At 42.9% G+C, this 16978-nt stretch overlaps 1 protein-coding gene across 8 annotated transcripts in view; it reads left to right on the top strand.

The window, feature by feature from the left end:
- LOC137369955 (protein EFR3 homolog A-like) overlaps window positions 1-16978 on the top strand; it is a 325373-nt gene that overhangs the window by 216389 nt on the left and 92006 nt on the right. For all 8 annotated transcript variants that reach the window (XM_068031744.1, XM_068031747.1, XM_068031748.1 and 5 more), the window contains one exon: window positions 15598-15712. In XM_068031744.1, the coding sequence (XP_067887845.1) occupies window positions 15598-15712 (115 nt within the window). The remainder of the gene's footprint in view (window positions 1-15597; window positions 15713-16978) is intronic.

Raw genomic sequence — 16978 nt, forward strand, 5'->3', positions numbered from 1 at the left:
TCTCCTGCCATTTTTAATCTTAACCTTAACTTAGTCTTAACTTCGATAAATGAAAAAGGAACGAAAAGTTTTTACCAATCACACGAAAAAAAAAAAATAAATAGAAAAAGCCTTCCCTTATCTGCACACCACCGAGTCCTTTTTTTTTTGGTTAGAGGAGGAGGGCGGGTGGGAGACACTACAGGTGTAGTGTCTCGGGTTCGCCTTTAAGATTAAAAAAGATTTTCTTTTCTGTCCTTTAACCCCTTCCTTTTAAAAAAAAAAACCCATTCATAAGTATATTCATTTTTTTTGAAGTGATCCTGCTGGCTTGTAAGTTCTGTGCATCATCTGTTTCAGACATTTGTTCCTGAGACTGTAGAATAAAAGATCTGTTTGTTGCCTAAAATGCTGACCATGATGTGAAAATTTCAAAAGCAAGTACAAGATATATTAAGCCAGTTTTAGGGTAGATAACTACCATGAAGCACATATGAGGTAGCAGTGACTTACAGACCTGCTGCGTTCCAGAAAACGGTGTTCGAAAAATATTATCTATGGTTTGCATGTTGCTGTAGTGATGCTGGCAAGATGTAACGAGTGGTGTGCTGCAGGAATCGTTGCTGGGGCCTCAACTTTATACAATTTATGTAAATGACTTGGATGAAGTACTGAACGTATGGTTGCTACATTTGCTGATGACACAAAATCCCCAAACCATTTACATTGATGCTAAAATGGTAGAGGGTGATGTCAAGATACACTGCAGCAACTAACCAAAGCTCCTTCGACAGCAGCTTCCAAACCCACAACCTCTCCCACCTAGCAGGATAAGGGGGAATTATATCGCCGTTCCTTCACTGTCGCTGGGTCAAAATTCTGGAACTCCCTTCCTAACTGCATTGTTGGTGTACCTGCAGCCCAAGGACTGCAGTGGTTCAAGAAGACAACTCACCAACACCTTCTCGAGGGCAATTCGGGATAGGCAATAAATGCTGTCCCTGGATGTCAGCGACGCCCACATCCCATGAATGAATAAAAAAAATATGCTAACGAAGGGGGGGAAGTATGAAATGATGATGAAATAAATTAACTGTTGAACTGAACCACAAGAGCCACAGACAAAATGGAGTGGAGGTCAGGTGGCCCCTCCTAAACTGTCAATAAACAGATTTGTCCATCGAAGACTAAACATACGAATCAGGAGCAGGAGTAAGCTACCCGGCCCCACGAGCCTGCTCTGCCATTCAATAAGTTCATGGCTGAACTGTTTACTCCACATTGCCACCTATTCCTGATAACCTGTCACCCCCTTGCTTATCAAGAATCTGTCTACCTCTGCCTTAAACATATTCAAAGGCTCTGCTTCTACTACCTTTTGAAGAAGAGTTCCAAAGACTCACGACCCTCAGAGAAAAAAATTCTTCTCATCTGTCTTAAATTTGCGACCCCTTATTTTTAAACAGTGACCCCTAGTTCTAGATTCTCCCACAAGAGGAAACATCCTTTCCACATCCACCCTGTCAAGACCCCTCAGGATCTTATATGTTTCAATCAAGTTGCCTCTTACTCTTCTAAATTCCAAAACCCATTAGCACAGTGTTCTAAAACCCGTTAGCCACATCTGAATTAGCTTTGGGGAAAACGCAATGAAATGTAAAACGGAGCATTCCATGCAAACAACTCCTATCTTCAGGAATGGAGCTAAGAAAAAACTGTTCTTGATTGAGTGACACCCCAACTCCATTGTCTGACAATGGCCTAACCATCAGAAAATATTGATGAATTCAGTGGAATAGAAACTCTGGTCACATAACAGGAACTAGGTTTCTGATCAGGAGTTTTAATAAAGGTATATTCTGGGCAGACAAAAGATAGAAACACCTGTGCCATCGAACAGACAGCATGCTGCCTAACACCACCAGCTTTTAAGCTACATGTAGGCATAGACTGGAGTTGGTCTTGAACTTCTAACCTGAGAAATCCTACCAGGGTTTTGCCCACAGAAAATTGACTGGAATATAACAAGAGAAATTTGCAACAGTGCATCCAACCTCCTAAACCTGACACAAAAACAAGAAATGCTGGAATCACTCAGCAGAACTGGCAGCATCTGTGGAAAGAGAAGCAGAGTTAACGTTTCGGGTCAGTGACCCTTCTTCGGAACTGACAAATATTAGAAAAGTCACAGATTATAAATGTATAATTTATAATCTGTGACTTTTCTAATATTTGTCAGTTCCGAAGAAGGGTCACTGACCCGAAACGTTAACTCTGCTTCTCTTTCCACAGATGCTGCCAGACCTGCTGAGTGATTCCAGCATTTCTTGTTTTTGTTTCAGATTTCCAGCATCCGCAGTATTTTGCTTTTATCCTAAACCTGCCAAGTATTTTTTCTTCAGTGAACAAGGAAATGATTACAGGCCTGCACCGTTTCAAGTCTTCACCCTGGGAAAAGCAAGAACAACAGAAAACTCGTTAAAAATTCATAAGATCTAAATGCATGACATTTTATAATCTCTCTCTTCTTTCAGTATATGTGAATCTGTCTAAGTGTGAGAATGGGTGGAGTTGTGTATATTTCAGGTGCTGAAGTTATTTTTTTCAGTTATCTTTCATTTAAAACTTATAAGAAAACCTGTCATTTGTCTGTTCATGACAAATAAAGCACTCTGGTTAAAACACTTTTAAAAATAAAACACTGTGTCTTTGGTTAGTCGAGAAATGGAAAAGGGAGAGCCATCCCTATCATCTCTCACCTGCCTGTAACAGGCAGGAGAGATTAAATGACAAAAGTGTTCATGGTGCTATGCCTAAGTGGGTGGTAACCAGATAAGTAAAGAAACAAATGATGTGTCTAGAGAGGTGTAAATGGCAGAATCCTGAATAGCTGCTGTTGAAACAAAGAGAAGGAAACAAGATGGGGGCAGAGGTTATGATCTAAAATGGTTGAACACAGTGAGTCCAGAAGGTTGTAAAGTGCCTAGTTGAAAGATCAGGTTCTGTATCTTGAACTTGCGTTGAGCTTCATTAGAACACTACAGGAGGCCATGGGCAAACCGGGTAGAGTGAGAGAAAGGTGGAGAATCAAAACGACAGGCGACTGGAAGCTCAGGATCACAATTGTGGACTGAACGGAGGCGTTCCACAAAGCGGCCTGCGTTCGGTCTCCCCAGTGTAGAGGAGACCACGTTATAAGCAGTGAATACAATATACTAAATTGAAAGAAGTACAAGTAAATCACTGTTTCACATGCAAGTAGTGTTTGGGGCCTTGTATGAGAAGGGAGGGGGTAAAAGGGCAGGTGTTACATCTCCAACACTTGCATGGAAAGCTCCCATGGGAAGGGATGGGGATGTTGGGGGTAACTGAGGAGTGGACCAGGGAATCACGGAGGGAATGGTCGCTTTGGAATGCTGAAAAGGGAGGGGAGGGGAAGATGTGTTTGGTGGTGGCATCACGCTGAAGGGGGCAAAAATGGCGGAGAAGGATCCATTGAATATGGAGGCTGCTGGTGTCGAAAATGAGGACAAGGAGAACCCTATTGCGGTTCTGGGAGGGAGGGGATGTGTTGAGAGCAGAAGTGCAGGCAGTGTAACGGACACAGTTGAGGGCCCTGCCAAACATGGTGCAGAGGAATCCTCAGTGAGGAAAAAGATGGGCATATTGGAAGCACTAGTATGGAAAGTTGCATAGTTGGATGTGATGCAGATGGAGAAATTGGGAGAATGGAATAGTGTTCTTACAGGAAGTGGGGTGTGAGAAAGTGTAGTTAAGTTGTGGAAGTCAGTGGGCTTATAGTGAATATTGTTTGATAGCTTATCCCCAGACATGGAGACAGAAAAATCAAAGAAATGAAGAAAAGAGTCGGAGATGGACCACCCGAAGGCAAGAGAAAGTGGAAATTGGAAACAAAGTCAATGAAATTTTCCAGGTGAGAGCAGGAAGTGACACCAATACAGTCATCAGTGTACTGGAAGAAGAGGTGAGGGAGGGGGGCCTGAGTAGGACTGGAACAAGTAATGTTCCACATATTGCACAAAAAGGCAGGCATAGCTAGGACCCATGCAGTTATCCATAGCAACACCTTTTATTTGGAGGAAGTGAGTTGAGTTGAAGTTCATGGGGAGATAGGTTAGAGTGAGTGAGGGGAGCGGATGATACTGGAGACGGGTAGAACGGTTCGCTGTGCAGGGGGTAAGACTCCGGACCAAAAGTGAGTGCAGAGGCGGTGGAAGACGAGCTCAGTATTGTGCCAAGCTCAAAATTCATTGAGGTGGGGATGTAAGGGCATGAAACTGAGGCCTTTGCTAAGGACATATCATTCAGGGTCAAAGAGGAGAAGGTCGGAGACTATCATGAATACACGGCAAGGGGTAAGATTGGCAGAAGGGACGAGGTCAGAGGGAAATGAGGAGGAGGATCCAGAGGAGTGTTGGTACCCACGAGTTGTTGAAGCTTGGGATCCTTCGCACCTGAAAGAAAAGACATTTTTTGTTAAAGCGCCAGATGAGACGAAGAAAAAAATGAAACTGCAGACCAGGACAGCTTTGAGGTAGAGTTGGTGCTGCTGAATTTGGTTTGAATTTGAATCTGCTGCAATTCTGGTCGCCACACTACCAGAAGGACGTGGAGGCTTTGGAGAGGGTACAGAGGAGGTTTACCAGGATGTTACCTGGTCTGGAGGGCATTAGCTATGAGGAGAGTTTGGAAAAACTCGGATTGTTTTCACTGGAATGACGGAGGTGGAGGGGCGACATGATAGAGGTTTACAAAGTTATGAGCAGCATGGACAGAGTGGATAGTCAGAAGCTTTTTCCCAGGGTGGAAGAGTCAGTTACTAGGGGACATAGGTTTAAGGTGAGAGGGGCAAAGTTTAGAGGGGATGTGACAGGCAAGGTTTTTTACACAGTGGGTGGTGAGTGCCTGGAACTTGCTGCCAGGGGAGGTGGTGGAAGCAGATACGATAGCAACGTTTAAGAGACATCTTGACAAATATATGAATAGGAAGGGAATAGAGGGATATGGGCCCCGGAAGTGCAGAAGGTGTTAGTTTAGGCAGGCGTCAAGATCGGCACAGGCTTGGAGGGCCGAATGGCTTGTTCCTGTGCTGTACTGTTCTTTGTTCTTTGAAGGGAGGTCAAGGGCATGCATGTGGCGGCGCATGACATTGAGTGTGAATCTCTGGATGCGGCGAGAGCGATGGTTCGAGGAATGCTGAATGCCTGGGAGATACGTGTAATCATGGGTGAATCTGAAACATGAAGGGTGAAATTTCCATTGGAATCCACGTGGAATAAGTCGGAGACCATTGCTAGGGCAAGTATTTTTATTGTGAAAGCAAGTTATTGTAGATACCTGGTCAAATATGAGAAGGGAAATAGAAAGCACTGAAGGTGAATAAGGTAGAAGAGACAAATGTAAATCCCCTTGGAGAGAAGAACAGAACTACTTCAAGTTGCGCATTCCAGAAGGAGAAGTGGCATTGAATTAAACACTAATACAAAATCAAAATGCTGTAGATGCTTGAATTCTGAAATAAAAACAGAAAATGCTGGAAATACTCAGCAGGTCTGGCAGCATCTGGAAAGAGACATAGTTAACGTTTCAGGTCTGTGACCTTTGATCAAAACAGGAAAAAGTTAGAAATGTAATAGATTTTGAGCAGGTGAAACAGGGAGGGTGGGAAGAACAACAAAAGGAAAGGTCTATGTTAGGGTGGAGGGCAGGAGAGACTAATTGACAAAAGTGTTCATGGTACAAGGCCAAAGGGAGTAGTAATGGGACAAGTGAAGAAACAAACGATTCCAAAAGGTAGTGAAAAATCTGATACTCTTTCATGCAAAATGTTACAATCCTGGGTCAGTTTGAAACTTTCAAGACTGAAGATGATAGATTTTTGTCAGTTGAAGGATGTCGAGGGATAAGGAACAAAAACAGGTCACATCTTTCAGCCAGTTTAACCTCGGTGGTGGTGTGAAGGAATCTTGCCATAATAAGGGGTTATAATGTTCAGTTATTTTCCTATGACTTGGGGATTAAAAAGTTAAAAGCAGAACTTCATCTACCTGGAAGGGTAGACCAGGACATGTTCAAGGACACCAATATCTTGTGCATACCTCCAAACACAATGGCAGGTTCTGAAAAACAGGGACTCATTTCTGAAAAGCATAAACATATTTACTTCAGTAAAATACTGACAATACAAATCTTAAAAATACTCATTGTAACTTACCACAACCTAACAATGGATGACATTATTTTCTATGGATACAGTTAACTTGCCTGTCAACTGAATCCAGGAAACTGAGTTATAATAAAATACTATTGTGTAGTTAGGAAGCACACCATTAACCTCTTAGTTTCAGAGACATTGACCAACATCTGTGCTCACAGTTTTCTGCTGACTCAGCCTTTCCTTAGAAATTAAATAATGAGGATTTCAACTAGAAATTGACAGTTCTACAGCCTGATTTGAGAAATAGAAGGGAACGAACCTACTTGCAAGAGAAGTAACACCCATTTGTTAAGAAAAACACTAATTATGCAGCTCAGAAACAGTATAAATATTGGAACCATACAGTGGATCTTTACAATCGTTGGATTCATTCCAGCCATTCTCATGGTAAAGGTATGAGCTATCTGGTGCAGCAACGATAGTTAGAACATAGAACATTACAGCGCAGTACAGGCCCTTCGGCCCTCGATGTTGCGCCGACCTGTGAAACCATCTGACCTACACTATTCCATTTTCATCCATATGTCTATCCAATGACCACTTAAATGCCCTTAAAGTTGGCGAGTCTACTACTGTTGCAGGCAGGGCGTTCCACGCCCCTACTACTCTGAGTAAAGAAACTACCTCTGACATCTGTCCTATATCTATCACCCCTCAACTTAAAGCTATGTCCCCTCGTGTTTGCCATCACCATCCGAGGAAAAAAACTCTCACTATCCACCCTATCTAACCCTCTGACTATCTTATATGTCTCTATTAAGTCACCTCTCCTCCTCCTTCTCTCTAACGAAAACAACCTCAAGTCCCTCAGCCTTTCCTCGTAAGACCTTCCCTCCATACCAGGCAACATCCTAGTAAATCTCCTCTGCACCCTTTCCAAAGCTTCCACATCCTTCCTATAATGCGGTCACCAGAACTGCACGCAATACTCCAGGTGCGGCCGCACCAGAGTCTTGTACAGCTACAGCATGACCTCGTGGCTCCAAACCTCGATTTCCCCCTACTAATAAAAGCTAACACACCATATGCCTTCTTAACAGCCCTATTAACCTGGGTGGCAACTTTCAGGGATTTATGTACCTGGACACCAAGATCTCTCTGCTCATCTACACTACCAAGAATCTTCCCATTAACCCAGTACTCTGCATTCCTGTTACTCCTTCCAAAGTGAATCACCTCACACTTTTCCGCATTAAACTCCATTTGCCATCTCTCAGCCCAGCTCTGCAGCCTATCTATGTCCCTCTGTACCCTACAACATCCTTCGGCACTATCCACAACTCCACCGACCTTAGTGTCATCCGCAAATTTACTAACCCACCTTTCTACACCCTCATCCAGGTCATTTATAAAAATGACAAACGGCAGTGGCCCCAAAACAGATCCTTGCGGTACACCACTGGTAACTAAACTCCAGGATGAACATTTGCCATCAACCACCACCCTCTGTCTTCTTTCAGCTAGCCAATTTCTGATCCAAAGCTCTAAATCACCTTCAACCCCATACTTCCGTATTTTCTGCAATAGCCTACCGTGGGGAACCTTATCAAACGCCTTACTGAAATCCATATACACCACATCCACTGCTTTACCCTCATCCACCTGTTTGGTCACCTTCTCGAAAAACTCAATAAGGTTTGTGAGGCACGACCTACCCGTCACAAAACCGTGCTGACTATCGCTAATGAACTTATTCTTTTCAAGATGATTATAAATCCTGTCTCTTAAAACCTTTTCCAACATTTTACCCACAACGGAAGTAAGGCTCACAGGTCTATAATTACCAGGGCTGTCTCTACTCCCCTTCTTGAACAAGGGGACATTTGCTATCCTCCAGTCTTCCGGCACTATTCGTGTCGACAATGACGACATAAAGATCAAGGACAAAGGCTCTGCAATCTCCTCCCTAGCTTCCCAGAGAATCCTTGGATAAATCCCATCTGGCCCAGGGGACTTATCTATTTTCACACTTTCCAAAATTGCTAACACCTCCTCCTTGTGAACCTCAATCCCATCTAGCCTAGTAGCCTGAATCTCAGTATTCTCCTCGACAACATTTTCTTTCTCTACTGTAAATGCTGACGAAAAATATTCATTTAACGCTTCCCCTATCTCCTCTGATTCCGCACACAACTTCCCACTACTATCCTTGATTGGCCCTAATCTAACTCTAGTCATTCTTTTATTCCTGGTATACCTATAGAAAGCCTTAGGGTTTTCCTTGATCCTATCCACCAATGACTTCTCGTGTCCTCTCCTCGCTCTTCTTCGCTCTCCCTTTAGATCCTTCCTGGCTAGCTTGTAACTCTCAAGCGCCCTAACTGAGCCTTCACGTCTCATCCTAACATAAGCCTCCTTCTTCCTCTTGACAAGCGCTTCAACTTCTTTAGTAAACCACGGCTCCCTCGCTCGACAACTTCCTCCCTGCCTGACAGGTACATACTTATCAAGGACACGCAGTAGCTGCTCCTTGAATAAGCTCCAGTTCTCCCCTTAGTTGGGATAGAGGTATCTCGCTAAACTCTGTCGCACTCTACTCGAGATTTAAGGTAAATGCTGCTTTAAATTTTGATGTATTTCTTAAGTCTTTTATTTTAACATCATTTAGACTTAAAACTTGGATTCTCTACTAGGAATAACATTATACTTCCTTTGCCTAGAACTATTAACATTGCGATTGTTTTACCCATCAAGTGTGAATTGCATGTTCGGTTCTTTAATAAATGTTTACATAATTTAGAAAATATGTTGTCTCATATAGTCTTCTGCATCGCAACTCGAGAACCCATCTCTATGCACACTTTAGTGGGGAGGTACATTATTGAGAAGGGATGCCAGAACCTTACTATGTTGTTGTTGTTATAATCTGGCTAAAATTTGTTAAAAAGGCTACCTGGAGGACGGTAATATCTTCAGCTGGTTCCTTCGGGGAGAGTTAGATCAGTTCTTCAGACCCATTCAAGTGTCTGAGATCTGTCTTTCTCAACCCTAAGTGAGAATGATCATCTGGGGAGTACGCCTGATCTGGGATGGTTCCAGAAAGGGGCTAGCTTTATAATCCACTTCAGTGAGAAAGCTTTTTAGAGATGATAATCTGGAACAAAATTAACAACCACTTGGACAAGTGTGGGTTAATTAAGGAAAGCCAGCATGGATCTGTTAAAGGCAAATTGTATTTAACTAACTTAACTGAGTTTTTTCTGAGGTAGCACAGAGAGTTGATGGGAGTAATGCGATTGATGTGGTGTATGTGAACTTCCGAAAGGCTTTTTGATAAAGTGGCACATAATAGATTGGCCTGCAAAGTTGAACCCATGGAATAAAAGGAAGAGTGACAGGAAACACAGTAGTGGTGAGTGGTGGTTTTTTGGACTGGAAGAAGGTATGCAGTGGAGTTCCGCAGGTGTCAGTACTAGGAGCACTGCTTTTCTTGATATATATTTATGGCCTAAACTTGGGTGTTCAGGGCATAATTTCAAACTTGGAAGATAGCACAAAACTTGGAAGTATTGTGAACTGTGAGGAGGGTAGTGATAGACTCCCAAGAGGACATAGACAGGCTGGTAGAATGGGCGTACACATGGCAGATGAAATTTAAAGCAGAAAAGTGTGAAGTGATACATTTTGGTAGGAAGAATGAGGAGAGGCAATATAAAAGGGTACAATTCTAAAGGTGTTGTAGGAACAGAGATACCTGGGGTGTATATATGCACAAATCATTGAAGGTGGCAGGGCAAATTGACAAAGCGGTTAAAAGGGCATAAAGGATCCTGGGTTTTATAAATAGTGGCAGAGTACTGAAGCAAGGAAGTTTTGATGTACCTTTATAAAATACTGGTTCAGCCTTAACTAGAGTATTGTGTCCAATTCTGGGCACCATACTTTAGGAAGGATGTGAAGGCTTTAGGGAAGGTACTGAAAAGATTTCGGAGAATGGTTCCAGGGATGAGGGACTTTAGTTATGTGGATAGATTTGTCAAAGCTGCCTTTTTTTCCCTTGGTGAAGCAAAGGCCGAGAAGAAATTTGATGGAGGCGATCAAAATCTTGAGGGGTCTAGACAGAGTAGATCGAGCAAAACTGTTCCCATTGACAGAAGGGCTGAGAACCAGAGGACAGCGATTTAAGGTGACATGCGAGAATCATTTTTACGCAGAGAGTTGTATACAATCTAGAATGCACTGCCTGAGAGTGTGGTGGGGGCACATTTACTTGTGGCATTCCAAAGGGACTTGGATAAGCACCTGAAGAGAGAGAATTTGCAGGGTTGTGGGAAAAGGTGGAGTCGTGGGACTAGCTAAGTTGCTCTTGTAGAGAGCCAGCATGGACACAGTGGGCCTAATGGTCTACTGTGCTGCAGATATTCTGTGGCTCTTGATTCTTGGAACAAGACTGACTTCCCAGTGAAGCAGGTGGGCATGTGTTGCCAGTAGCTGATCAGGTGCCTATCACTGGATGCCCCCCCTCCACCCCACATCCATCTCTGCCTCTCACCATGATTGTGTGCTTTCTTCCTGCAAGGAGAGAAAGCAGAGGTGTGAGTATTTGTAATGGCCTGTATGGAGAGGAGGGAAGGATGACATTTGTGAGGAGAGACTGACGCATGGGTGCAAGAGGGCAATAGGCTGAGGGTGAGTGTAAATTTTGGGTGCTCATCGGGGGATTTGTGGTGCCTACAGAGAGTGGAATGAGTGCAGCTGCAAGGTGTGTTGACCTGAGGAGTGTTGTGCAGGAGAATGCTGGGCAAGTCAGAGCACAGGGCTTTGTACATGAAAGTGTTATGCCACTCATCTTTCATGCCCTTCTGAGGTCCTGGATCATCTTGGTGCACTGACTCCAGGTTGGAGGGACTGACTACTGCTACTGACTTCCTCGGCCACTTCCATCCACACATGCTTGGTTGGAGGGATTGTCCTCTTCCTCCCGTCCTTGGGAGAGCTCACCTCGCTGCAGCTCCTCAGATCGCACAGCAGGACCTCCAGGTAAGAGTAAGAAACCTGGGCAGCAGCCTTCCCAGGTTTTCTCTCTCTTCCTGAGGTTGCTGCAGCCTCAAAAATCCATGTTCTGGTGTGCCATTCTAACTATGCCATGGTCCATTTAATTAGACACTCCTTGCTTTGACAGAATGGACATGCATGCCCTCCCTGATAGGCCAGGGAACCCAGAGGTGGGATGTGAATGCTGTGGTTCAGTTAAGGAACCTCAGAAAAGCTCACTCCAGCTGTCAAAGGGGTTCCCAACCTGAAAATGGTACCAACATTTGACCAGGAACTAAGTTGAGAAAATTCCACCGTTGGTTTCGGTAAGGATTCTTCAGTCTGGTTGGTTAAGCTGACATACAATTGCTTGTCCTGTCCACACAAATCTCAGAACCCCTGTGGAGGACAGTGCACCGTTTTGACATACACAGGGCCCTGCTATAATGTGGGTCTGTCTTGGACTCCAAAATTATTGTTTAAATTTATCCTTGCTAAGAGCTCACGGTGTAGGATTACCATGGATAGAGGATTGGCTAACTATCAGGAAACAAAGTCAGGATAAATGGGGCATTTTCAGGTTGGCAAACTCTAACTAGTGGGGTGCCACAGGGATCAGTGCTGGGGCATCACCTATTTTCAGTCTATATTAATGACTTAGATGAAGGGACCGAGTGTATTGTAGCCAAATTTGCAGGTGATGTGAAGATAGGTTGGAAAGCAAGTTGTGAGGAGGACACAGTGTCTGCAAGGAAATATAAATAGGTTAAGTGGCGCAGTGGTTAGCACCGCAGCCTCACAGCTCCAGGGACCCAGGTTCGATTCTGGGTACTGCCTGTGCGGAGTTTGCAAGTTCTCCCTGTGACCGCGTGGGTTTTCGCCGGGTGCTCCGGTTTCCTCCCACAGCCAAAGACTTGCAGGTTGATAGATAAATCGGCCATTGTAAATTGCCCCGAGTGTAGGTAGGTGGTAGGGAATATGGGATTACTGTAGGGTTAGTATCAATGGGTGGTTGTTGGTCGGCACAGACTCGGTGGGCCGAAGGGCCTGTTTCAGTGCTGTATCTCTAAATAAAAATAAAATAAATAAAGTAAGAAGTGAGTAGGCAAAAAAATTGGCAGATGGAGGATAATGTGGGAAAATGTGAAATTGTCCATTTTAGCAGGAAGAATAAAAAAAGAAGCATATTATCTAAATGGTGAGAGATTGCAGAGGGATCTGGGTGTCCAGGTGCATGATTCGTAAAAGGTTAGTATGCAGGTACAGCACCTAATTAGGAAAGCTAATAGAATGTTATTGTTTGTGAGGGGAATTGAATACAAAGGTAAGGAGGTTATGCTTCAGTTACACAGGGCATTGGTAAGACCAGTCTGGAGTACTGTGTACAGTATCGGTCTCCTTGTTTAAGGAAGGATGTAAATGTGTTGGAAGCAGTTCGGAGAAGGTTTACTAGACTATTAACTGGAATGGTTGCGTTGAGGAAAGGTTGGACGGGCTCGGCTTGTATACGCTGGAGTTTAAGAGAGTAAGAGGCAACTTGATTGAAACATAAGATTCTAAGGGGGTCTTGACAGGGTGGATGTGGAAAGGATGTTTCCTCTTTTGGGAGAATGTAGAACTAGGGATCATTGTTTAAAAATAAGGGGTTGCACATTTAAGACAGAGATGAGGGGAAATTTTTTCTCTCAGAGGGTCATGAGTCTTTGGAACTCTCTTCCTCAAAGGGTAGTGTAAGCAGAGTCCTTGACTATTTTTAAGGCAGAGGTTCTACTTAATTTGGTGCCTAACTCCTTTTACTGACCATGTAGAACCTCTTTCCTTGTCTTGCCTATGTCATTGGTACCTACATGGACCACGACTACTAGATCCTCCATCTCCCACTGTAAGTTCAGTTAAATGTTGGCAAGAAGTGAAAAGCAGCACATATGATAGCAGCCTATTCAATATTCTGATCTGTGGATCTTCCTGTATAGGGGGGAATACACCAAATGGACAGAGAAACAAACATTGTAAACTTGCTGAATCATGATTTTGGGGTTCCAATGCTCTCCATCTAAGCCCAAAGTAACTGCCTGTGTTCAAAATCTTGCATAGGATAATCTCAACTATGTAATGTTATAAAGCGGTCTCGAGATAACGGTCCCTGTGGACCACGTTATATTGGGAGCCCAGTGTAATAAAGTTACAGTGCAGAAGCCCACACAAAATGTGGACAAGTGCAAGCATAATGAGCAGCAATCACCGTTTGTCCACCACTGACCACAAAATTCAGACGAAAATATAATTCGAGCAAAGTTTGTTTTCCCCAAATTTTCTACAACCACCACCTACATTATACCTACAAAATGCTGACAGGACTGGACAGACTAGATGCAGGAAGGATGTTCCCGATGACTGGGGAGTCCAGCACCAGGGGTCACAGTCTAAGGATAAGGGGTAAGCCATTTAGGACTGAGATGAGGAGGGATTTCTTCACGCAGAGACTGGTGAACCTGTGGAATTCTCTACTACAGAAAGCAGTTGAGGGCAAATCATTAAATATATTCAAGAAAGAGTTAGATATAGTTCTTGGGGCTAAAGGGATCAAGGGATACGGGGAGAAAGCAGGACCAGGGTGCTGAGTTTGGATGATCAGCCATGATCGTATTGAATGACGGTGCAGGCTCGAAGGGCCAAGTGGCCTACTCCTGCTATTTTTTCTATGTTTCTATATAGCACCTTCAACATAGTAAAACACCAACGTGCTTCAAAGGAGCATTCTCAAACTATTTTTGACAGTGAGCCTCATTAGGAGATATTAGTACATGTTGAAGGACATGTTGAAGCACAAGAGAGAGACTGAGAGGTTTAGCTAGGGCATTCCAGGGGCCAAGGCAGCTCAAGACATAATGTCAATGGTGCAGCAATTAAAATCAGGGATGTACAAGAGGAGCACTTAGTTCTCAGAGAATTGTAAGGCTAGAGGAGGTTACGAAGGTAGGGAGTGGTGAGGCCATGGAGGGATTCGTAAACAAGGACAACAGATTAAAAATTGTGGCATTTCCAGACCAGGAACCTATAGTTGTCGGTGATGGGTGGTGAATGGGACATACTGCGTGTTAGGATATGGGCAGCAGAGGTTTGAATGAACTCAAGTTTATGTAAGGTGGAAGATGGGAGGCCAGCCAGGAGAGCATTGGAATAATCAAATCTAGCACTTCACCTGAGAGCAGCTTATGATCCCTTTAAATATTACTGGCAGTGGATGCCTCTCCCACATTTGTGTGGGCAAGAGAAGGCACTGGCAGTAGCAGTGCTGTCAAATGAATATGGTGGCTGGGTTCATAACTATATAGTCTGTCTCCAAGTTGTATTTATTAATGAAACTCCCCCCTACTTCTAGTAGAAGTTTTGGCTGCCTAGATCACGGTCTGTCCGAAAATTGGAACAGGTGAGAATTCAGCAGTAAGTTGATGCTTCTGTTCCACACATTATATTGGTCTAGTTACAGCCCTGTTTTGAAGCCCAAACACACATTCAGGTGCTGGTGAGACATTCTGACCCATGGCATGGTCCCTTTAATTAGAAATTCTTGCTTTGACAGAATGGACGCGCTATCCTGTCTGCCCTCATGATTGGCCTGGGAACGCGGAGACAGGATGCTAACACCGTGGCTCGGTTAATGAGCCTTGGCAAAACGCACTCCAGCTGTCAACAGGTTCCCAACACAAATCTGCACCACCACCGCACCCCCCCACCACCACCACCTTGAGTAAATTTCTTTGTTTATTCTTCGGGTGACTCTCATAAGGGCACGTGTTGCTAGTGTTCAACAGTGGTGTTAGATATGATTTTCTAAAATGTTGACCCAGCGAGCGTGATGTAATAGTGACGTGCAAATCGGGATGATGTGACCTGGAGTGGATATTGGAGGTGATGATCCCGCAACATTGCTGCTCTTCTTGGCGTTAAAGGTCACAGAGGAGGAAGGAAGGTGCTGTCAAAGTGCCTTAGTAAATTTTGTCTGATTTGTTATCTATCAACCTGCCTATCCTCCTGAAGTTGTTTAGTCCTATTCACAGTTAAACGCATTCTCAATTTTTGTGCCAACTGCAAATTAGATATTGTACCCCATACACCAGTCCTGATCATTTATGCATATTTAGAATGAGGAGCCATCCAGTCCCAAAACTAAAGCATTTAATGCTTGTCATCACTGCTACCTTGTTGCCCTGTGAATTAAGGTGTTTTGACTGATAAAAGATTAAAACTAAATAACCTTTTCTATCTTTTTATATTGTCTAAACTTTCATTTGAGTTACTGTTTCGATGATAAGATTTCATTGTACAACCTGGTAACTGAATTAGTCATTGTGCATTATTGAATGTGAAAATAGCTGAATTTTGTGTACATTGTTTTATTTTAGGATTTTTTGGGAGCAGCCTTCCAGATTATCAAAGATCAGAAATCATTATGTTTATAATGGGGAAGGTGCCCATTTTTGATGCTGGATCACATTCATTGGACTCCAGCCATTCTGGGTAAGTATCCAATTGCTATGATAAAAGGAACAAGTAAGAAATTCAAATATATACCTTTCATTAATATATAGAAAAAGGTTTGTTTCAAATGTACTGCTGTGTATGCCTTGTGCCACTTTGTATTTTAGACCAATGCTTACAGCTACTAAAATGCCCACAATTAGGCATAAGTTGTCAGTCTTGCTCAGAGAAGCCATAGATTTGGGAAATGGGAAAATTAATATTGCTGGAGGACTTTTGAGGTTGAAGTTAAGGCACATTAGTGCAAAGTAAGGCAAGCCTCACTATTCTGTCTGGGGTCAGAAATACATGACCTGGTAGTGCTTGGTGCTAATTCTGCACCACCCCCCGCCCCACCCACGAACCTAAAATGGAAAAGTAATCCAATTCCCAGCACTGCTGTTCTTTCCTTGAAGATTTAACAAAAATAAATAAGTACTTAAATACAATGCTCTGTGAGTCACCTTTCTCCCAAAATATTTTAGAACAGTAGTATTTTAGGATAGGGAATGTGACATATACCCGGACAGCAAGAATACAAAGCAACTAGAAGAGAAGTCAAAAACAATTGGGAAGGTAAAGGATAGCTATGAAATTATATTAAGGAGCATAAAGCAAAATAGTAAAATATCTTACAGGCACATAAATACAAGAAAAAAAATCAGGTTGGGAATAGGGCCAATAAGGGATGAAAAGTGTAAAATCACATGATAGCAAAATGGCAAAAATATTAAATAATTATTTAGTATTTATCTGGGAGACAGATCAGATGGACATGACATTGGAAAATGAGATTAGACATGATATAATCGCTTTTAAAATAAGGAGAAATGTTAAATAACAATCAAACTCAGAGGATAAAACTCCTGGTTCACATAGATTGCATCCATGCATCTTAAAAGAAACTGGAAAAGAGATATCAGGGACACAATGAGATGTATTTAGTAGTTCGTTAGAGAAAGGAGTAGCACCAGAGTACTGACTGACAGCTGACTTTATTCTCATATCTAAGAAGGAGATTGAACATTTCCAGGGAGTTATAGACCAGTCAGCTTAACATCGATAGTAGGAAAAATAATGGATAACTACAGAAGGAGAAAATAGATGAACATCTAGAAAACAAAAATCATTATCTGCATAATCAACATGGAATTCAAAAGGGAAAATCTTGCTTGACCAACTTCATTTAATTTTTTGAACAGGTAATACAGAGTAGAGAAGAGAAATGTAATAGATGCAAAATAGTTCCAAAAGATCTTCAATAAG

Source organism: Heterodontus francisci, chromosome 5 (genome assembly GCF_036365525.1).
Source record: "Heterodontus francisci isolate sHetFra1 chromosome 5, sHetFra1.hap1, whole genome shotgun sequence".
Classification (NCBI taxonomy): domain Eukaryota; kingdom Metazoa; phylum Chordata; class Chondrichthyes; order Heterodontiformes; family Heterodontidae; genus Heterodontus; species Heterodontus francisci.